Raw genomic sequence first — 24,292 nt, forward strand, 5'->3', positions numbered from 1 at the left:
GCAAGTTAGAATTCCCACACAGAGATTCTGATAAATCTATTCACTTTCATTTCTCATTGCAGATGCGATTTTCCAATATCCAGGTTAAATGCCATTTCTGGGAAAGTGACTTCATTTGCAATGAAGCTGAATAGGTCGAGCTTCACTGCATCCCAAATTAGTTTAGTGCTCAGAAGTCAGACAATATCTGCTTCCATTGGAGGATTAAAACAAATTCTCAAAAAGTAGAAAAGCAAATGGGAAAAAATTCTATTTCAAGATGGCTCATGCTATTTGTTGTAAGTCTCATTCCGCGCTGGTTCAAACTGGAGCGTTTTGACATGTCAAATCGCAAGTCAAATCGGCATCATTCCCCATTAATGGCACCGTCCTAATCCGTGTGACGCCGCATCTGCGGCACTGCACCGATTTCAAAAAGTAGTTTCTGTACTAGTTTTTGCGATTTTCGGCTGCGATTTACAATCTGTACAGATGTCTCTGAAATCGCGGCCGAAATCGGGACGGACATGCGGGAGTGAAATCGTGCGAGTTCCCGCAGCTCAGTGTGAACCTGGGCTCCAAGTCAGTTGTATGCTAAACAAAATCAGAACACACCTTTTATAGATATAGCAAATTAGAAGGAACCAAAAGCTGATTGTTATAGCGTATACCGGTACATATGGAAAGGAAAGCATTTTTTTAAGTGTACTGAAATGTTTATTTGCCAGATTCACGCTCAACAAAGCTGTACATCACAATGTGTGAATTACAAGTGACCATATGTGTACCATCACCAAAAAGAAACAAAAACCAGTAAAAATACAAACAAGTGCAATTTTCCCAATAGCATGTGGTTTAAGCTAACTGCAATAATAGTACCATCTGAAATGTGAAAGAAAAAAAAAAAATTCTTATGCATCATGGTGCAGGCAAAGCAGGACCAAAGGTTATGACAGAGGAAGAATAAAAAAAAATACAATTTATCACGGCAAATTGACCACAGGCGATATACATGTTACAGGCTGGGAGAGACCTGAACAACTTCTGATCTTTACTGTGCATCAATCACAGAGGGAAGCAGCAAAGCGTACAGGTAAAGTGGAACAATACTCTGTCAATCAAAATTAACTGTTTACATTCTTATGCTACAAGCATTATCAAATAGACAAGAAGGTATATTATATTTTCTTGTTTTAGCCATTTTTTCTTTTACATTTGTTCCTTTGCTTCCTGGTTTCTGGCCTAGGCCAAAATGATGTCATACATTCCAGGAGATTTCACTGGCATTCACTGGAGGAGGGGCTTTCTCAGCTAAGCACTCCCTCACGCCTGGTTGATGGATTCCAAAAAGTAAATGCTGCATGAAACATCTGCCCTTACTAAAGATGGCCATGGCTAGAAATGCTAGGGGGTGTTTTTTTAAAGTGGTAGTAAACTTTTTTTTAATCATTTTACTTACAGGTAAGCTGTAGGTACTGTGAATATCTCCTAAACTTGCATTAAGAGATATCCAGAGTGCATATAGATGATGACATCACCGGCGCATGTGCTCTGAAGGTCCAGCATACTGTGTTGGACCTTCAGAGTCCATGCCATAAACGGCGGCTGCAGTGCGCATGCAGCCACTCATGTAGCCAAAGGCTGCGAACCCAGAAGGAAGACCTCCCATACACAATGATTCTGTTGTTTTGGGGGGAACAAAAGCTGGGAGGAAAAGCTGGAGGTCGGCTTTAGATTTTTTTTCCGTTTGTGGTGCTCAGATACAGTTTAGCCCCACTTTAACAACTTTCAACTTTTCAAGGCCTCAATGTACTGCACATTCAAAAAGTTAGATATCTGTGTACAGTAGCAAGCGCTTGTGATTGACATTTATCATCATAAACAGCTTGCGATTCTATTTGGCTGGAGGGTTTGATAATATAATCAGATTCCTCTGTGCTGCACTAATGAGGTGGCACTTAGGGGTGGCACGTATGGGCAGCACTGATAGGCACTAAAAGACAGCAATGGCTGGCACCAGTAATGGGCACTGATTGGTGTCACTGATGGGCACTCATGGGCATCGATTGGTGGTACTCAGGAGCTTTAATTGGTGGCACTTCTGTGGCTTTACTGTGATCAGTGCCCCGATTACATGCCTTGTTTTTCCCTGTGAGGAGATGCCTCTGATCGTCTCTCCTCGCTGCACACCCTTTCAGTGTGAGGCGATGAGAGGCGATTACCAGCAATTCCTGTATTTACATGTGACCAGCTGTGATTGGACACAATCACATGGTTAAAGAGCTGCGGGAGCGGCTGTTCAGGTGTGCCGTGATGACGTTCAACCAGAACGAGAGCCGTACCTTTCCTGTCATTTGACGGTGGGCAGGCAGCAAGTGGTTGAAGCAAAAACTTAAAGTAATACTAAAAGTCTTTTTTTTTTTTAAATAACAAACATCTTATACTTGCCTGCTCTGTGCAGTGGTCCCTCGCAGGTGCTCCTGGCTCCTCCCTCCTGTTGACTGCCCCCACAGCAAGCAGCTTGCTATAGGGGCACCTAAGGTGAGCAGCTGATGTGTCCCCATTCAGACAGAGCCGTGGCTCGGCACCGTCCCCTCTCTCTCCTCATTGGCTCACTGACTTTGATTGACAGTAGCGGAAGCCAATGGTGCCCACTCAAAAGAAGAAGTGGCTGCACATCACAGTTCGTTCCAAATGCTTTTATTAAGAAATCTCAAGGTGGCATCGCAGGACACCACCAATCTGCATGGTGGACGTGTTTCACACAATAAAAATGTGCTTACTCAAGAGTAAGGCGAGACCCGGGGCTAGCACTCATGCACGGGTTCCATTAGGCTTATTCATCTCACCTGGAGAAGCATGTTCCCTTCACTTTAATGGAACCCGGTGCTGTGTCTCAGCCAATCTGGAGAGAGAGTCCTCTGACTTTGTGGCACTTGCAACATTGCTGGACTGAGATAAAGCTCAGGTAAGTATTAGGAGGGTTTGATGCACACAGAAGGTTTTTATCTTAATGCATATAATGCATTAAAAGGAAAAACCTTCTGCCTTTAGAACCACTTTAAGGTGTAGTAATTCCTCCAAATGTGCCCAGTTGTTTTTTATGGGTAGCATAGAAAAATAACCTCTATATTTATCTGCGAATATCAAGTTACAAAGATACCAAATTATGCAGTTTTCACACATTTCTGCTTAATTAGGATTAAAAAAATAAGTTTGGTAATGTTGTGATGATGTTTAACCGCCTCACTACCGCCCGCTGTCATATGACGCGACAGACTGTAGCTACAGACATCATTCAGATATTGCCAGTTTTCAGCCGCCGATTTCCTACACCATAAGAACGATCATAGCAGCCATTCTGACGCTTGATCATTCTTACGGGATGCCCTCCGGTGCGTCTACCAACTCACCTCTACGATCGGTGAGTCGGACAGAGAATCCGCCGACCCCGGATGCTGATCATAGAGATTTCCGGTGGACCAGATGGTCGCTGGAGTCTCTATGATCGTCAGAGGCCGGGCGCAATGTTATGACGTCACGCCCGGCCTCTGCATTAAAAAGAAAAACGGCGCTGCTTCGGCTGGGAAGTGTTGATTCGTTTATTTCAGGCTTCCCAGTCTAGTGGTGAGATGTGGGGTCTTATTGAGGACCCTCCAGCGCTCTGAGTTTCGGGCTGGGAGTGGCTGGCTCAGGCTCTTTCAGCGCCGTGCTGAGAGGCCGAGTCCACTGCCGGTCAGAGATCCCTGCACAGTCTGGACCGGCTCTGTGATGTCAGCCAACAGCGAGCTGTAACAGGAAAGCACCTGAGTGGATCCCAGCTATATGGTTGTAATCCTTCCAGAGCCTGGAGTGGCTCTGTGATGTCAACTGACAGCAATTGAGGCTGATTCTCAGTCACAGGAGAGCAAAAATAAGTGCATTCCTGTGACTCACAAGATAAATATGGCTAAAAAGCTTTGGCCCTACTTTTCTTTTAATGCTCAGATGTTGCCAAACTCTTAAACAAGTTATGTTCGCTGTTATTCCTAGTCATGATATTAACATTCTGGCAAACATCTAAGCAAAAATAAAAATATACAGTTTACTGTATATGAAGTTAAAAGGAATTTCCGCAAACTAAATGTCTGTGGGCTTCAAAAATATTACACACATTTATTTTTAGCAATGACAACTTGACAAACTTGTTTGAGCAATTTTGTATCATTAAGCCGTGGTTAAGTGGTTTGGGTAACAAGATGCAGATAAAAAGAAGTATCACATGGGAAGGCGCATTGTGAAAGACTTGAGAAGTTGGCAGGAACTGGGTGTCTTCAATTATTAAAAACTGCCAAATGTGGCTAAATTTCTCTTTTTTTTTTTCTTTTAGTGAGCAGCTTCTAATTTAAGAAAACTGCATAGGTCCTTCGTGACAAAGTGACCCTTAAGATCAGCGATAGAGGACTTAACAAGTGCTGAACTAAAGTAAAACCAGCATGGACACTGCTCATCTTACATTCAGTAAATAATGCATGTTAAATGATCGGCAGGCCCAGACATATAGTAGAACTGCAGGATTCTGGCTAAAATGAGAATCACTATTTTTTTTGCTTCGAATAAAGATCACGATTCTCGCGTTGTAACATCTTTCACATCATACAAAAAAAATGGGCTAACCCTACCGTTTCGTCTCTTTAATTCATTCAAGTGTATTTTTGCATTTGAAAGATAGCAGCATAAATACAGTGTGACATAAAATATTGCAACAACTGCCATTTTATTCTCTAGGGTCTCTACTAAATATATATATATATATATATATATATATATATATACACACCGTATATACTCGAGTATAGGCCGACCCGAATATAAGCCGAGGCCCCCAATTTACCCCCAAAAAACTGGAAAACTTATTGACTCGTGTATAAGCCGAGGGTGAGACATGGCTGTCCATCCCTGTGTGTCCGTCCATCCCTGTGTGAGTGTCCGTCCGTCCATCCATCCCTGTGTGTGTGTCCATCCATCCATCCATCCATCCATCCCTGTGTGTGTGTCCGTCCATCCATCCCTGTGTGTGTATCCATCCATCCATCCGTGTGTGTGTGTGTGTGTGTGTGTGTGTGTGTGTGTGTGTGTGTGTGTGTGTGTGTGTGTGTGTGTGTGTGTGTGTGTGTGTATCCATCCATCCCTGTGTGTGTGTGTGTGTGTGTGTGTATCCATCCATCCATCCATCCCTGTGTGTGTGTGTGTGTGTGTGTGTGTGTGTGTGTCCATCCATCCATCCGTCCCTGTGTGTGTGTCCGTGCAGCCTTGTGTGTGTGTCCAGCCTACCTGTGTCCCGAGCCTCCGTCCCGAGCCGCCGTCGTCCCGAGCCTCCTCCGTCCCGAGCCTCCTCCGTCCCGTGCCTCCTCCGTCCCGTGCCTCCTCCGTCCCGTGCCTCCTCCGTCCCGTGCCTCCTCCGTCCCGTGCCTCCTGCGTCCCGTGCCTCCTGCGTCCCGTGCCTCCTCCGTCCCGTGTCGTGCCGATGGATCGCCGCTCCAGGATCGCCGCTCTTCTCGGCGGCCATTCTACAATTCAAAAGCCGCGCCTCCGCCTCCGCCTGTGATAGGCGGAACACTCAATTTCCCAGCAGCCTGTGTTCCGCCTATCACGGACATCCTCTCATCCTCGTCCGTAGTATGAGAATGAGCGGATGTCCGTGATAGGCGGAACACTGACTGCTGGGAAATTCAGTGTTCCGCCTATCACAGGCGGAGGCGGAGAAGGAGGCGCGGCTTTTGAATTTTAATGTCCGCCGTCTGTCTGCTCGATACGCTGATCGAGCAGTCAGACAGCGGTGACTCGAGTATAAGCCGAGGGGGCACTTTCAGCCTCAAAAAAGAGGCTGAAAATCTCGGCTTATACTCGAGTATATACGGTAGTTGGGGGGTTAAAAGTGATTTTCTAGTAAAAAAAAAAATACTGATTTTAACAAGTGTCAGAAAAAGATTTAGTCTTTAAATGGTCAAACTGCCATCATTTACAGACCAAAGTTCATTCATTTGAACTAAAACAGGGGTGCACAACCTTTTGAAGAGTGAGGGCCACTTAACCACTTCAATACCGTGCCATAGTCAAATGACGCCCACAGATGGGATCTCCCATCCTGGGTGGGCGTCATATGACGTCCTCGGTATTTCAGCGCTCCTGCGGGCCCCCGGAACGGCGATCGTGGATGAGGTGTGTCCCTTGGACAAAGCCCATCCCCGATCTGTGTGATTTCCATCCCCACCCCCCCGATACACGTGACCGGCCGTGTCCAATCACAGCCGGTCACATGTACTGTGCACATTCACGGCGCTCGTGCACGCGCATTCAGAACGGCGATCGGGGATGCGACAATCGGGGATTACCTACCCCCCCCCAATAAAGAGGACCTGTCACCAGCCATCAAAGTACCTGTCATCACCCATCACAGCCCATCCGAGTACCCGAGTACCTGTCCAAGCCCATCCGAGTACCCGAGTACCAGTCCCAGCCCATCCGAGTACCCGAGTACCGGTCACAGCCCATCAGAGTACCCGAGTACCGGTCACAGCCCATCCGAGTACCTGTCACAGTTCATCGGAGTACCCAAGTACCTGTCACCACCCTGGCGGAGTACCCAAGTACCTGTCACCACCCTGGCGGAGTACCCGAGTACCTGTCACCAGCCCGTCGGAGTACCCGAGTACCTGTCACCAGCCCGTCGGAGTACCCGAGTACCTGTCACCAGCCCGTCGGAGTACCCGAGTACCTGTCACCAGCCCGTCGGAGTACCCGAGTACCTGTCACCAGCCTGTCAGAGTAACGGAATACCTGTCACCAGCCCGTCGGAGTAACGGAATACCTGTCACCAGCCCGTCGGAGTAACGGAGTACCTGTCACCAGCCCGGAGTAACGGAGTACCTGTCACCAGCCCGGAGTACCTGTCACCAGTCCGGAGTAACGGAGTACCTGTCACCAGCATGTCAGAGTACCCGAGTACATATTTTCAGACCATGCCTCATAGAATATACGTTGAGGTGTTTGCTTTCCAAAGTGGGGTCATTTTGGGGGTAATTCCATTGTCCTGGTGCTCCAGGACCTTCAAAAGTGTGATAGGTAGGAACGAAATGAGATGTGTAATTTATGCTCCTAGAACGCCTGAAGGTACTACTTCAATGTTGGACCTCTGTATATGGCCAGGCTGTGTAAAAGTCTCACACATGTGATATTGCAATACTCAGGAGGAGTAGCAGAATGTGTTTCCGGGTGTAATTTTTTCTATATACAGTGGTGTGAAAAAGTGTTTGCCCCCTTCCTCATTTCCTGTTCCTTTGCATGTTTGTCACACTTAAGTGTTTCGGAACATCAAACCAATTTAAACAATAGTCAAGGACAACACAAGTAAACACAAAATGCAATTTGTAAATGAAGGTGTTTATTATTAAAGGTGAAAAAAAATCCAAACCATCATGGCCCTGTGTGAAAAAGTGATTGCCCCCCTTGTTAAAACATACTATAACTGTGGTTGTCCACACCTGAGTTCAATTTCTCTAGCCACACCCAGGCCTGATTATTGCCACACCTGTTCACAATCAAGGCATCACTTAAATAGGAGCTGCTTGACACAGTAAGGTCCAACAGAAGATCCTTAAAAGCTACACATCATGCCGAGACCCAAAGAAATTCAGGAACAATTGAGAAAGAAAGTAATTGAGATCTATCAGTCTGGAAAGGGTTATAAAGCCATTTCCAAAGCTTTGGGAATCCAGCGAACCACAGTGAGAGCCATTATCCACAAATGGCGAAGACATGGAACAGTGGTGAACCTTCCCAGGAGTGGCCGGCCGCCCAAAATTACCCCAAGAGCGCAGCGACGACTCATCCAAGAGGTCACAAAAGACCCCACAACAACGTCCAAGGAACTGCAGGCCTCACTTGCCTCAGTTAAGGTCAGCGTTCATGCCTCCACCATCAGGAAAAGACTGGGCAAAAATGGCCTGCATGGCAGAGTTCCAAGGAGAAAACCACTGCTGAGCAAAAAGAACATCAAAGCTCGTCTCAATTTCTCCACAACACATCTTGATGATCCCCAAGACTTTTGGGACAACATTCTGTGGACCGATGAGACAAAAGTGGAACTCTTTGGAAGGTGTGTGTCCAAGTATATCTGGCGTAGAAGGAACACTGCATTTCATAAAAAGAACATTATACCAACAGTAAAATATGGTGGTGGTAGTGTGATGGTCTGGGGCTGTTTTGCTGCTTCAGGACCTGGAAGACTTGCCGTGATAAAAGGAACTATGAATTCTGCTGTCTACCAAGAGATCCTGAAGGAGAATGTCCGACCATCTGTTCGTGTACTCAAGCTGAAACGAACTTGGGTTCTGCAGCAGGACAATGATCCTAAACACACCAGCAAGTCCACCACCGAATGGCTGAAGAAAAACAAAATGAAGACTTTGGAGTGGCCTAGCCAAAGTCCTGACCTGAATCCTATTGAGATGTTGTGGTATGATCTTAAAAAGGCCGTTCATGCTCGAAAACCCTCTAATGTAACTGAATTAGGACAATTCTGCAAAGATGAGTGGGCCAAAATTCCTCCAGGACGCTGTAAAAGCCTCATTGCACGTTATCGCAAAGGCTTGGTTGCAGTTGTTGCTGCTAAGGGTGGCCCAACCAGTTATTAGGTTTAGGGGGCAATCACTTTTTCACACAGGGCCATGATGGTTTGGATTTTTTTTCACCTTTAATAATAAACACCTTCATTTACAAATTGCATTTTGTGTTTACTTGTGTTGTCCTTGACTATTGTTTAAATTGGTTTGATGTTCCGAAACACTTAAGTGTGACAAACATGCAAAGGAACAGGAAATGAGTAAGGGGGCAAACACTTTTTCACACCACTGTACATGCTATGTGTTAAAAAAAAAAAAGATTTTCATTTTTTTTACATGTTTTCTGAAGACTTGTGTAAAAAATTAACTGTTCAAAAGACTCATAATGCTTCATAGAATATACTTTTGGGTGTTTGTTTACCAAAATGGGGTCATTTCGTGGGTAATTCCATTGTCCTGGTGCACCAGGGCCTTCACAAATGTAATAGGTCTTTAGGAAATTAGAGGTGTCATTTATGCTTCTAGAACCCCTGACTGTGTTCCCTGCATGTTGGGCCTTTGTATGTGGCCAGGCTGTGTAAAAGTCACACACTTGTGGTATCGCCATACTCAGGATGAGTAGCAGAATGTATTTTGGGGTGTAATTTTTTCTATGTACATGCTTTGAGTTAGAAATATCTTATAAACTGACCACTTTGTGTAAAAAAAAAAAATAATGTTTTCATTTTCTTTCCACGTTTTCCGATGACTTGTGGAAAAAAAATGAACTGTTCAAAAGACTCATTATGCCTCATAGAATATATGTTGGGGTGTCTGCTTTCCAAAATGGGTCATTTTGTGGGTAATTCTACTGTCCTGGTGCTCCAGGACCTTCACAAATGTAATAGGTCGTTAGGAAATTAGAGGTGTCATTTATGCTTCTAGAACCCCTGACGGTGCTACCTGCATGTTGGACCTCTGTGTGACCAGCCTGTGTAAAAGTCCCATGCATGTGATATTGCCATACTCGGGAAGAGTTGCAGAATGTATTTTGGGGTGCAATTGGAAGTATGCATATGCTGTGTATGAGAAATAAAAATTCTTCTTTTTCCCAAGAATTGTGGGAACTTCAAAAAACTCACCATGCCTCTTAGTAAATACCTTGGAATGTCTACTTTTCAAAAATGGGTCATTTGGGAGGCATTTGTACTTTCCTGACATTTAAGAGCCTCAAGAAATGAGATAGGCTGTCAGTGCATCAGGTGCGATCAGATGTGATCAATTTTCAATGATTTGCACCACAGCTTGTAGAGTCTAACTTTCAAAGAGACTAAATAATATCCACTAATTTGGGTTATTTTTACCAAAGAGATGTAGCAGTATAAATTTTGGCCCAAATTTATGAACAAAAATTACTTATTTGCAAAATGTTATCATAGAAACAAAAAAAAAGTGGGTTTTTTTCAAAATTTTCGCTCTTTTTTCACGTATGTTGCAAAAATAAAAAACCGAGTGGTGATTAAATACCACCAAAAGAAAGCTCTATTTGTATGAAAAAAATGATAATTTTGTTTGGGTACAGTGTTGCATGACTGAGTAATTGGCATTCAAATTGTGAGAGCGCTGAAAGCTAAAAATTGGTCTGGAAAGGAAGGGTGTATAAATGCCCTGTATTGAAGTGGTTAAGTGACTTCGTAACCAGTCGCGGGCCACAATGTGCGGAACAGGCAGATGACAGATATGTGTCCACTTTGCATATGCAGAGCAGACACAGCCCATTCTACTATATGGGTCCTCTGATCAGATCCGTCCAGATGGAAGGGGACGGATCCCCTTTTGTTTTTTTTTAGCAGATCAGATTGAAGCTAGGCGGGTGTAAATGGACACAAGTCTGTTTACATCTGCCTCTCCATAGAGGTGAATGGAGGGTCCGATTGAGTCGGACCAATCGTGTGAAAGGGGTCTAATGCTGCTTTCACACTGATGCAGTGCAGTTTACCCGTACCACAGATGCAGAGATGCAGGGCAGTGCACTTGTGGCTTTCCTGTGGGTTAGCTGAACTTTGTCATAGGCTTCTATTATATCCTGCAGATGTGGTGCACTTTCTGAAAGTGCACCAAACCCACAGGTAATAACATAAGTCTATGGCACAGTGCAGGTAACCCTGTGGATCAGTTTGAAAGCAGCCCAGTAACCACTGCAGAACAGATATGCCCTTATATACACTTAGGTTTTAGTAATAAAATTACCTTTAATAACAGTCTTCTATTCAGATATTGCTGGCTGTTGCTGTCCCAGGTAGATTGCATTCGGTATCACTCCACCTATGACAGGAGTTGGCCCTATATAGGAAGCATCGGCTTATGTAGCTCTGCTCTGCAGCTGCTTGCTTCCTCTACCGCCAGCTCCATTCACAACACTGATGCTCTGGGATGGTGGGTCGGCAACTCAAGATCTGGGCTTTGCCAACCTGCCATCCCAGAGCTGAAGGTCACGGGCCACAGCAGAGGGCTCTTCGGGTCACTGGTTGGGCACCCCTGATCTAAGAGAACCAAAGTTACATTGTTAAAGCTTATCTCAGCACTGAGAAATGTTGTAATAAACTTGTCAAGCTGCCTGATTTTTTTTTTTTGTTTCTTTTGACAGCTCTCAGCTGTGAGCAGAGAAGGGCTCTGCACTGTATTGTGGAAATGTATTAAGATAATGAGGGAGGTTGAATCGAGGTGGCGATTTTTTTAACGATTAATTGTGCAGATCTAAAATATAGACAGCTGATGTTTTATTCAATACCAACTGTTGAGTAAAGTATAAAGGTATATGTAAACTATCACCTTGTAAAACAACTAGTTCTATTTATAATAGGCAAAACATTTGTGTATACATATAAAAAAAAACAATTTTTCTGCATGCTTTAACCACCTCCCGCCCGCCCTATAGCCAAATGACGGCCTTAGAGCAGGCGGGTTCCTTCGCCTGGCCGTCCCTGGACGGCCTTCTGTTTACTTCCGCAATGCGCGCATCGCGGAAGTTTTGTATTCGCCGTGTCTCCCGGAGACAGGCAAATACAGATCGCCGTGAACGGCCAATCAAAGCGGCCGTTCACAGCGCGATCGCAGCTGCCAATGGGAGATGATCTCAAATGTAAACATATGAGATCATCTCCCATTGCCGTGTCTCTCCCTCCTCACACAGAGACAGTGTGTGAGGAGGGAGAGCGATCTGTAAGTCAGCCCCAGTGCCATCTGCCAGCCCCATCTGCCAGCCCCATCTGCCAGCCCCATCTGCCAGCCCCATCTGCCAGCCCCATCTGCCAGCCCCATCTGCCAGCCCCATCTGTCAGCCCCATCTGTCAGCCCCATCTGTCAGCCCCATCTGTCAGCCCCATCTGTCAGCCCCATCTGTCTGCCTCCAGCGCCATCTGCCTCCAGTGCCATCTGCCTCCAGTGCCATCTGCCTCCAGTGCCATCTGCCTCCAGTGCCATCTGCCTCCAGTGCCACGTGTCGTCAGTGCCACGTGGGGTCACTTTGTGGGCATTTCCATTGTCCTGGTGCTCCAGGGCCTTCAAAACTGTAATAGGTGGTTGAGAAATAGGATGTGTGGTGCTATTTCAATATTGGGCCTCTGTATGTGGTCAGGCTGTGTAAAAGTCTCACACATTTGGTATTGTTATACTCAGGAGGAGTAGTAGAACGTATTTTGGGGTGTTATTTTTGCTATGTACATGCTATGTGTTGGAAATATCTTATAAATGGAAAACTTTGCGTAAAAAAAAATGCGTTTTCATTTCTTTTCCACATTTTCCCAAAACTTCTGGAAAAAAAAATGAACCATTCAAACGACTCATTATGCCTCAGATTATACGTTGGGGTGTTAGCTTTCCAAAATGGGGTCACTTTGTGGGCATTTCCATTGTTCTGGTGCTCCAGGGCCTTCAAAAATGTAATAGGTGGTTGAGAAATGAAATGTGTAATTTATGCTCCTAGAACGCCTGATGGTGCTATTTCAATATTGGGCCTCTGTATGTGGCCAGGCTGTGTAAAAGTCTCACACATTTGGTATCATAATACTCAGAAGGAGTAGCAGAACGTATTTTGGGGTGTCATTTGTGGTATACACATGCCATGTGAGAGAAATAACCTATTACATTGAAAATTTTGTGAGAAAAAAAAAAAAAAAATCTTCATTTTGCAAAGAATTGTGGGAAAGATGACAACATCAAAACCCTCACCATGCATCTTAGTAAATACCTTGGAATGTCTACTTTCAAAAAAGGGATCATTTGGGGGGTATTTGTACTTTCCTGACTTGTTCGGGTCGCAAGAAATGAGATAGGCCACCAGTAAATCAGGTGTGATCAGTTTTGTGCGATTCGCACCACAGCTTGTAGACTCTCTAACTTTCACAAAGACCAAATAATATCCACTAATTTGGGTTATTTTTACCAAAGATATGTAGCAGTATAAATTGTGGACAAAATTTATGAAAAAAAAAAATTATAATTTGCAAAATGTTATCACAGAAACAAAGAAATATGCGTTTTTTTTCTAAATTTTCGGTCTTTTTTCATTTATAGCGTAAAAAATAAAAACCTCAGGAGGTAATCAAATACCACCAAAAGAAAGCTCTATTTGTGGGAAAAAAAGGACACAAAATTCATTTGGGTACAGTGTTGCATGACTGAGTAATTGTCAAAGTGTGAGAGCACCAAAAGCTGAAAATTGGTCTGGTCAGGAAGGGTGTTTATGTGCCCAGTAAGCAAGTGGTTAAAAAGATAAAAATAGTATCTTTAGAAGTCTGATAATAAAAAACAAAAAACGAAGAAAAAAAACAAAAACGAAGAAAAAAAAACAAAAAACGAAGAAAAAAAACTAAAAACGAAGAAAAAAAACTAAAAACAACTAAGAAAAAAAACTAAAAACTAAGAAAAAAAAACTAAAAACTAAGAAAAAAAAAAACAGGATTTTTAAATTACCATTAAAATCCTTTTTTTTTTTTTTTAAAAGTACATTATGGGATTTATATTCGGGTATATTGGATTTATGCTGCTGCCTTCAGGAGATGGGACAGTGGCTAAACAAAGATGTAAGCAGGGCAGTAGAGCCCCTCCCAGTCCTTACTTCAAGAAAAGGATTTTACAGTAAGGCCCCTTTCACACTGCGCTGCCCATAGCAATCAGCTGTAAAAGGCTGCTATCTTTACAGAGGTTTTACCGCCAGATTTGCGGCGCATTTCGGCCACTAGCGGGGACATTTTAACCCCTGCTAGTGGCAGGGAAAGGATTAAAACCGCCCACAATGCATCACATTAGCTGCGTTTTGCCGGCGGTATAGCCGCAATGCCCCATTGATTTCAATGGGGAGCAGCGGCGGAGGAGCGGTAAACACACCGCTCTTTAACCGCTCCAAAGATGCTGCTGGCAGGACTTTTTCTGATGTCCTGTCCTCTGGCTTTCACGCAGTAGACAATGGTGCAGCTGTTTGAGGGTGGATTGCAGGGGCTATTTTTAACGCTATAGCGCCTGCAAAACGCCCTTGGTATGAAAGGGGTCTTAGTCACAAAATTCTATTTTATTATCAGACATTATGAGACACAAGATATAGGTGCATTGGGAAGTTAAAAAGCAGTCCAACTGAGGGGTCGTCAACAGAGCAAACAAAGGCAGGCCCACAAAAACCAACAGGTTAACAGAGGTGACTAGACAGAGCTTACAAAGTCACCTAAAGAACTTAAAACCAAACATGATGTGATGTTTAGTTTTTCTGTTATAGTGAAACGCGCTGATGTCACACAGTGACGTCACCATGGCCGCACCCTATGCAGCCCTAGAAGCAGTAGTATCAGCGGACAGCATCACATCCACTAATAGTCTTGTAGCATTTGAGTAGTATACACATACTAACAGGATGGATACATTTGAGTGGCAGTGAGTCCAGTGATGAAGAGTGGTGAGTGAATTGACCGATGCGCTATAATACTGATTATACTGGGGCATAATTCCTCCCACTGACACCAACAATGAGATACAATCCCTCTCACTGATACCAACAATGCAGAACAATTCCTCCCAATGACACCAACAATGGAGACTAATGCCATTAATGATGGGGCACAGTTCCTCCTTTTGCATGCCTTTTTTCCAGCCTTGGGCCACTATTTCATCCATTGATACCAACAATCAAGCATAATCCCCCCCATCTTGCACCTATGAAGATGTACAATTCCTCTCATTGACACCAATAATGGGGCACAATTCCTCCCAATAAAACCAACAAAGGAGCCTAATAAAAACAATAATGGGGCACAATTACTCACACTGAAACAAATGATGGGTCATTATTTTTTCCCCACAGTCTGCCCCCTAAAATCTGAAGGATAGTAAACTGGCCCTTTTCTTAGAAAGTTTGGAGACTCCTAGTTTAGAACCTAGAGCGGTAGTAACGTCCACAGGTAGGCTTAAAATAAAAACTCTGATCATAATGTAAAATAGCGTTATGTAAATTAAACACATGAAAGTAATGTTAGCTTTAATTTCTGAAGATAGACATTCATTATCCTTTAAAAAAAAAAAAAAAAAAAAAATCTTTGTAGTTTTCTCATACTCCCCACGTGACACTCTTGCACGTCATGCGAGACAGCTAAGTATTGTAATTTCTTATCAGAGTATTTCCTCATTGCTCTATTTTTTCACTGATTTCTAACTAAATGGAAAGCCGACAGCTGAGCGGCTCAGCCCTTCCTTCTCTGAGCTGGCTGCTCAGCTGTCGGCTAATTGCCAGCTCCTATCTCTCCACAGTGAGACTCGCCTGTTGATGATATCCTGCTCGTCAGTCCTGCCTACTTAAGCCATCCAGTCCAGATGATCTCTGCTTTTGCCTTGGCCACATCTCTAGAGAGGCTCTCCTGTGTTCCTGTTAAAAGACTTGCTTGGCTGACATTCCTTTTGGATCCAGATCCTGCTTGCTGTTCTACTACGCTGTTCTTTGGCTCCCTGATGTTTTGGCTTGGCTGGCTATCCATTCCGGTTACTGAACTCTGGCTATGTTTTGAATACATTTACTCTGTTTACCTTTTTTTTATTATTAAACAATGTGATTCAATGGTACTTCTGTCTCAGTCTGATTCATGGTTTCTGACATACAGTATGTGGACAGACCACTAACAGTTGTGATTGATTAAAATAACATTATGTGTAACAAAACACATGAGAGCAAGCATTGCTTTCATGGGTTTGTTTCACATAAAGTTATTTACATTTGGATCCTTTTTTCCCCCCATTTTTATCTTTTTTTCAAAATATTCCAACTGTGTCTGGTAACTAGGTCAAATGTTGGTGTGAAAATATACTATTAGCAAAAAGCAACAAAACACACTAGTGACATTAAAGAAGATGAATTATATCACATGGTACCTACATCTTTAAATTCCGCTTTCAATACTGCATGCCCTAATGTTGACTGCCACTGTAGTCTTCTGCCACTGTGTTTTGCCAGGTAAAAAGTTTTAAATATTTCCTGAAGTTTCACCATCTGGAAAAAAAAAAAAGAGCAGAAAATACTAGTGTTTCCTCTTTAACTCAACGTTAGCTGGGTTTCAACTATAAATATTCAAGAATAAGAGGATATTCAGCATATATTGCATATGTAGAGGAGACTCAGCTATTTCTCAGGGGTTTGTTAATTTTAACTGCCCAATGTAAAATAAATGTGTACTCTGTAAATCATTGCTTGTTAACTCTTTTTTCTTCAACATACTTCACACTTAGTGTAACTGTGCAACTCAGCAGAAAAGGGGCAAGTTACTAAGAACCGTGAAAGAAGATCATATTCAAGTAATGCATGTAAAAATGTAAAGCAAAACGTACATTATATGAAATATAAAAAAAAAAAAAAAAAAAAAAAAACTAAAGAACTTAAAATGAAATGATAACTCGCTCTTATCACAAAAAACTCTAAACTTACAAATAAGGTCTAAGAACCTTCAAGAGGTTTAGAGCCAAGCCTAGTAATGGTTTACAGGTGTTGTTACAAAGCAGCAGTCAAGAACTGTGTAAATCCTGCATGAGGCACCAAAGCTGGCCATACACGGATCAAAATACAGCCAATGCAGCAGAGATCGAATGAATTTCAGACCGTGTGTGTGACAGCCCCTGCTCATCAGAAGTAGATTGATCAACTTCTGTTAAAGGGACATGCAACCGCTGATCAGTGTGTTCCGGCAGTGGCAGGTTCAGCTGTCAGAATACAATTTTACAGCAGTGGGAGGGAATCCACCTTACCTATGGATAGAGGAATCTGTTGGTCATTTTTTTCTTTCAGCCCTCTGGAAAGAAACTAAAGCTGGATTAAAATGTGGATGCTTCAGTAGGGAGAAGCCAAACTGGATTAGTGTGTGGTCATCCCTCCTAAACAGAAGTCAATAGTTTTGGGCAATATCTGTCGAAGGGACAAGCTGGAAAACATTTATCAATCAGTGGCTGCAGCTACAGATCAGTGTATTCTGAGATCGCCGAGTCCCGCTGAAGGGATTCCTCCATTCAGCTCATTCTAATGCATGGAGGAATCGGTTTACTTTCATTCAGCCCATTGGTTGAATGAAAAAACAAAACAAAAAACACTACCCATCTATGGCCATCATAACAGTGTGAGGTCATTTTTTTATCGATATGTAATTCGAAAGTCATTTTTTGGGGGGTGAATCTTGACATAGAAATATAGAAAAAAAAGAAGAAGACTGGACTTTTTAGGCACGACCACATAGGTCTAATGATATAAAAAGATATTTATTAAACATAGAAACAGCATTAAAATCAACACTGGATAAAGTCCATGTCACAAAGTGAGAAAATATGAACTGTACATTGAGCCCAGGATTCTACTACCATCTTCAATCTGTTTTCATAGCCTATATCTGGAATTTAATACCCGATTATGGAATGAGTGGTCATCCAGCACAAATTTTTTCATGTTATTTCCGTACAGTTCATATTTTCTCACTTTGTGACAGACTTTATCCAGTGTTGATTTTAATGTTGTTTCTATGTTTAATAAATAGCTTTTGTAGTCATGCCTAAAAAGTTATTTTTCTATATTTCTCTGTCAAAAATTATAGGATGTAGCACCTAATATTTTAGCAGTATCCACAGTACTATTCTGTGGCGATACACAATGGTTTATTGGATCTTGACATGGATACCTAGTTGATTGAAATAACCTTTGTGTATCTAAAGTGGACCTAGTATCAGAAATATATATTTTTATGTTGCATGGATATAGACTGTACACACGGTCGGACTTTCCGACAGAAAATGTGCGATCCGATCTCGTTGTCGGAAAATCCGATCGTGTGTGGGCTCCATCTGACTTTTTCCGTCGGAATTTCCGACACACAAAGTTTGAAAGCAGGGTCTAAAATTTTCCGACAATAAAATCCGCCTAAATTCCGATCGTGTGTAGTCAATTCCGATGGACAAAGTGCCACGCATGCTCAGAATAAATTACGAGACATAAGCTATTGGCTACTGGTCCGTTTATAGTCCCGTCGTACGTGTTCTACGTCACTGTGTTATGAACGATCGGATTTTCCGACAATTTGTGCGACCGTGTGTATGGAAGACAAGTTTGGGCCAAAATCCGTGTGAAAAAATCTGACGGATTTTGTTGTCGGAATGTCCGACCGTGTGTACAGGGCATAAGCAATCCATCATTATAGCACAGGTTTTTGTTACAGTATCATATTACTGCCACTGCAATGCACTAATTTTTCTTACTTTCCAGATGATCAGTGGTATTTTTCTTTAGAACTCATTCAGGGTCTGTATCTACTTCCTGGCCTTCCCTAAATAGCAAAAGTATAATTCCCTGTAGCTGTTCTGGGATGTATGTGCATGTGTTTAATGTTGGCTATGCATTGATGTATTTTTTAACTATCAGATTAAAACGAGAAGAAAATGGCACGCAACGTGTGGATGGGGGAATCACTCCTGCTGTGCTACTGTGTTCTGACAGAGGAAAGGCCCCCCCACCCCTCGTCAGAACAAACTGGTTAGGGTTGTCAGTCATAGCCAACGGCACTGATCATTCTGGAAAAACCCAACAGGCTGGTTGTACAAAAGTTGATCGGTAAATTAAAGGGGTGTTCCAGCCTTAAAAAAAATCTTTTTAAAAGTCAGCAGCTACAAACACTGTAGCTGCTGACTTTTAATAACGACACTTACCTGTCCAGGGCACCCGCCATGTTGGCCCCACCGAGGCCGATATGCCCCTCGTATCGTGTCCCGGTGCTGCCATCCTCACTAAGGGAAACAGGCAGTGGAGCATTGCGGCTTCACTGCCCATTTCCTACTGCTCAATCGCGAGCTGCGCGGCGCTTTGTGAATGGCCCCGTTGTGTTCTGGGACACACACATGCCCCAGAAGGCAACAGGGACGCTTGCCGAATAGGAGGAAGTGCCGCAGAATAGGAAGAGGCAGATTAGGAAGAGTGATTAGGAAGACTGCCTAGCAACAGGGGTTTCTGGTAAGTTAGTTAAACACTTTTTTTTTCAATTTTTTTTTTTTTAAAGAATATTAATGCTATTTTTATTTTTCGGGTGGCCCTCCGCTTTAACTTCTGAACTAGCCTTTCCATACATGGATCGAAATTTGGACGGTCCCTACTCGAATGGCCAAATTTCAATCCATTTATGGCCATCTATAAGCAGATTAGTCCCCTGCTGCTGCTGCTACCTATTGCAAAACTACAAAGTTGCAGTTGAGGTAATTTCTAGGGAAGGGTAAAAAGAAGATTATCTTCTCTCCCTGCAACAGACTGATAGGATAAATGCTCCAGATTGCACCTCTTAGCCTAGCCCACAGTCCTGCCTGGCTTTGCTTGATACATAACAAAAAATACACCTACATTAACATTATAGTTTACTATATCCACTCTTCTTTAAAAAACCTAATCTTGACAGGCACTTGCTCCCTCTTCTGGTCAGTTTGCCGCACCGAAGTTTGGCTCTCCCCTCCTTCCCCAGCAGCCTCTTGGGACATATCACAGGTCCCAGGAGGCTGCTGGACCAATTACGGAGCGCAGCACGATTTGCACATGCACAATGGGCAGCCAGCTGTGAAGCCGCAAGGAGACACAGTCGGCTACCCACAGGTAAGATGCCTGCGCCTTCAGGCGAAGACTGGCAAAGAGCCAAGTTGGGCAAGGAAATTGCTGGATCCTGGGACAGGTAAGTATGCGTATTTAAAAGTCAGCTGCAACAGTATTTGTAGCTGCTGAATTTAAAATTTTTGTTTACAGGCTAGAGCTCCTCTTTTAACTTTACCTTGCAGATACAGAACTGTATACAGTAAAAAAAGGTCCAAACCACAGCCTTGCTTACCTCTGGTGGTAAATGCACATCCATGGGTGTATAGGTTGGCCAGTATCCCATAGTCAGTATGTTGACAGTTAAGTCAATGTTTCCTGGGTCACTGTGATTCTGCATATGCTAAAAAGAAAAGTCAATAGTTATGAGGTGTGTAATGAGAAAAAAACTGTTACATGTATTACCTTATGTGTTAAAGGTTGCTTGTATTTTAAAGCACATTCATTCATTAATATATCTAAGGGCACCAAATAACCTTGCAAGTATAACCTCTTAGGTCTCACTGTACAACAGTCCAGGCCTATGTAAACATGCATACATTTCAGCCTATCTATATCTTCTCTAGACAGCAGTACAGTGAAGAGATGAAAAGAGCAGCTTTTTTTTGATATGATGACCAAATGACAGCCGCATAAATCTGGGGAATGGTTGCTAAATACGGAAAACATTTAGTAAAGCGAGATCTTCTAAAGGGAAGAGAGCAGCCTGATTCTTCCGACCTTAAGTCTAAATAATGGTCTGTCTGATCCATCTAGAGATGGTGAGACAAGAAGCTAGGTTACCCTTCCAGTGCTCATCCCGCATAACAAAAACAAAATTAGCATTTCTGAAAAGTAGCAGTGGCGAGAGGTAGACTTAGCACAGTCTGAATCACATCCAGACAATGAAGAGTAAATTTCCTTAGCCTGATCACTCTCAGTTTGAGCATATTGATCGGCAACTTTGATTCCTCCGTCGACCAGAGGCCCTGAGTCGACTGAACTCCCATTACTCCACCCCAGCTGAATAGGCTGGCATCCACTGTGATCACCGTCCATTTCAGAGGTAGGAACAACTTCCCAAACTGAAGCACCGGGGACCTCAGTCAGATCAGGGAACCCCTGACTAACTGGCTCACCTGGATCTGTCGATCCAGGGACAAAGGAGATTTGTCCCACTTTGTCAAGATCTCCTTCTGCAGGACTCTGGTGTGGAACTGGGCATATGGTACTGCCTTGAGGGAGGCCACCATGAGTCCCAGGACTCACATGCAGAAGCGCAGCGAAGACCATTTGCGGTTCATCAGCAGTTTTACCGCGGCTCTGAGAGTCTGCAGCTTGTCTGAAGGGAGACACACTCTCGCTTCCCTGGAGTCCAGCAGCAAGCCTAGGTACTCCAAACGCTGAGTCGGTACTATCGACTTTTTAGGTTCAACAGACACCCAAATTCTTGCAGGGTCTGCATGGTGATCGCCACATCCTCTTCTAACTCTGAGGCGGAAGAAGCTCTCAGGAGCAAATAGTCTAAGTAACCCATGATCGCGATCCCGCATTGCTGTAGCAACGCCAACACAGGAGCCAATACCTTGGTAAAGACTCGGGGGGCTGATTCCAATCCAAAAGGGAGAGCCACAAACTGGTAGTGGGCTTCCCCGACTGCAAATCACAGAAACGTTTGATGCTGGAGGCATATGGGTATGTGCAGGAACACATCATGGATGTCTAATGGCGCCAGGGAGTCCCCTTGATAGAGTGCAGCGACTACTGAGCAAACCTATTCCATTCTGAACCTCTGCACTTTCACAAAGTGATTGAGGGCTTTTAGATCCAAGATTGTAGTTCCCAAGAAGGAAGGGGTACGTCCAAACAGGTTTGAGTAGAACCCCTGGAAACGTTCCAATTCCGGAACAGGTACAATCACCCCGCGATTCAGCAGGTCCCTTACTGCTCCCAAGAGGGCCTCCCGGCGAGCCGGGAGAGCGGATATGCTGGAGGGGAAGAATCTGTTTTGCAGCCAAGAGAGGAACTCTATCTTGTAGCCATAGGAAATCAGATGGCAGACACATTGGTCGGACAGTCGAGAGGAGCACCAGGCTGCAAATTTCCGAAGGCGACCCCCCCACCCGAGTCATGGGTGGGGGCAAACTTCATGGGGTAGCACTTTTGTTTGCAGCCTTGTTAGGATTGCGGTTCCAGGGACGCTTCGGTCCTTCAGAGGTCATCCTGTCGGGCTGGGGATGCTTGGTCGAAGCTCCGGGCGGACGAAAAAGCAGTTTGAGTGGAAAAAGAGGGCCCTTGCCTACAGCGTGGCTGCTTAGCCTTCCTGGCCTGTGAGAATAGAGTACTCTTACCACCTGTGGCATTCTTAATAATGTAATCCAAAGAGGCTCCAAAGAGCCGGTCACCAAGGAAGGGAAGATCTGTCAGGGCTTTTTTGGATGCCTGGTCTGCAGACCAGCATTTCAACCAAATCAGGCGCCTCAGCACCACTGCTGACACTGAAGCCCTGATAACAGTGGGAGGGCATCCAGGACCGTGTCACAAACGTACTTAAGGCCTTGCACTAGTTGGTCTGCTAGTTCCACACAGACAGGAGAAGCCTGCTGTTCTCCCAATTTGCGGTGCAACAGTTTTGCCCACTCGGTTAGTGTCTGAGACACAAGTGCGGATGCCAGTACTGGTCGCATGGTTGACCCCACAACCATAAACAAGAAACGAGCCACTGCCTCTGCCTTCCTGTCCATGGGATCCTTAAATGCAGAAGTCCCCTCTACCGGGATCATGGTTACTTTGTTTAACCTGGATACTGGGGGGTCCACGATCAGAGGAGCCAAGCACTTTTTGAGAAGGCTCTCCTCAAAGGGGCAATGCACCACCATGTATTTGGGGACCGAAAAGGTCAGTTGTGGTCGACCCCATTCCTTGTAAATGAACTTGTCAAAAGAAGTCAGATACGGGAACACTTTAGGTGAATGGCTGGCTTACGGGACTCAAAAGGGATCCCTCAGCAGAGGGATCTGCTGGCTCCTGAATATTCAGGGTATCACACACAGCTGTGATAAATGCTCCAACAAGCGCTTTGTCGCGCACAGACCAGGACGGGACTCATCCTCACTGTCCAAACGGTCCTGGTCAGAGTCATCTGAAACGACAGAGCAGGGGTCACCAGCCTCAGCAGGGCCCGAGTCTGCATCAGAGCTCTCCCCAGAGGAGGGGGGGGGGGGCAGGGGCCGCTTTTTAGCACCTTGCACCCATGCACTGCCTCCATCTTGGCAACAAAATAACTGAGGACCGCCGTCAAAGCGTCCAAGGGCACTGCGCATTCCGCAGGTGAACCGGTTGCAATTGCCTGGATTTCGGGGGAAGAAACACCAGTTTCTGAAGCCATGCTGACCCTACCCTGTCTGCCACCTGAAGAGGACTTAGGACAGTGATGGTCCCACCCTCCTTACTGCTGCTGGCTGAGGGGCTCTTTCCTGCAGGACTCACCACCCTGACAGGCTCTGCTCGGTCCAGCAAGTAGTGCCAGTGTTCTCTGTTAGCTCCCAGGTACAGAGGAATCTGCTCTGTGTCATTCAAAGCTGCTGCTAATGGTGCTGAAACCGCTCTACAATGTGCTCAGGCTCAAAGAAAATGGCCACCCAGCGTCCAGCATAAGGACATAAAGCACTGTGAAAATGGCCGCTGGATTACAGGAACACATGCCGTCTCTAGAGAAGCTGAAAAAACGTGCTCAGGCTTCTAGAAAATGGCCGCCGGCATCCAGTATAAAGGACAAATCACAGGGAAAATGGTCCAGGAGACACAGTTGAGCATGCTTTCCATTGCCCATACCTAAGATGGCCGCTTACACTGAAAAACCATGAGGGACAGAGCTAGAAAATGGCAGTGATCAGCGTTGCAGATATCACAGGCACCCCCAGGGACATGAAAAACACCACTCAGGACACAGCCAACCAGAACAGCCCCCCCACAGGTGAGGAAACCCCCCCCCCCCCCGGAGAGCCCCTGCACATGACGCACACACCGCTAAGCAGCCACACGCAGCTTCCCCCACAGGGGGGGGGATAGGGACCAGGAGAGAAGAGAGGGAGGTGAGGGACCCCCGAATGCCCAGCTGCTCAGCCCCACCGAGGCAGGGAGAGCTGCTGGCCTTGGCACACTGACGCAGACATCAGTAGACCAGTCATATGTGCGCGCCGGAGCATAAAAGCTCACTGACCACCTCCGGAGCCGAGGTACGTCATGGCCGGCCTAGCGCGTAGCTGCGACCTGCACACGCTCGCTGGCCGGGCTGGGGAGACTACAAGGATAAGAGTACCCAGCCTGTCACCCAGGCTGTTGACAGGATCTTTCGTCTTGCGCAAAAAGCAAAGCTTCTGCAGAAAAAACACAGACCGATGGGCCCGTCAGGGATCCTAGGTCCTTCTCCTTCACTAGGCAAAATAAAACTGAGGCTACAGTAGCATGCTGAGGGGTTGTTACCTAAGGGACCGCCCCTTGGGCAGAACTAGAAAGTTCTAGTTTTATCATCACATGTTATCATGTAATGCCTAGTCCTCTCCTGAAGGTGGCATAACAACCCAATGGTCTAAAGAGAGAAGCTGTGTCAGTC

The 24,292-nt window shown here is 44.7% G+C and overlaps 1 protein-coding gene across 3 annotated transcripts in view; it reads right to left on the minus strand.

Annotated features, from left to right (window-relative positions):
- Window positions 1–24,292, minus strand: part of CUL4A (cullin 4A) — a 121,043-nt gene that overhangs the window by 18,003 nt on the left and 78,748 nt on the right. For all 3 annotated transcript variants that reach the window (XM_077482852.1, XM_077482851.1, XM_077482850.1), the window contains exons 16-17: window positions 19,934–20,041; window positions 15,976–16,089 (exon numbers count right to left, since the gene is read on the minus strand). In XM_077482852.1, the coding sequence (XP_077338978.1) occupies window positions 15,976–16,089; window positions 19,934–20,041 (222 nt within the window). The remainder of the gene's footprint in view (window positions 1–15,975; window positions 16,090–19,933; window positions 20,042–24,292) is intronic.

The sequence above is a fragment of the Lithobates pipiens genome, unplaced genomic scaffold (genome assembly GCF_037356315.1).
Source record: "Lithobates pipiens isolate NorthernLeopardFrog02 unplaced genomic scaffold, aLitPip1_a1.2 Scaffold_16, whole genome shotgun sequence".
In the NCBI taxonomy this organism is placed as follows: Eukaryota; Metazoa; Chordata; class Amphibia; order Anura; family Ranidae; genus Lithobates; species Lithobates pipiens.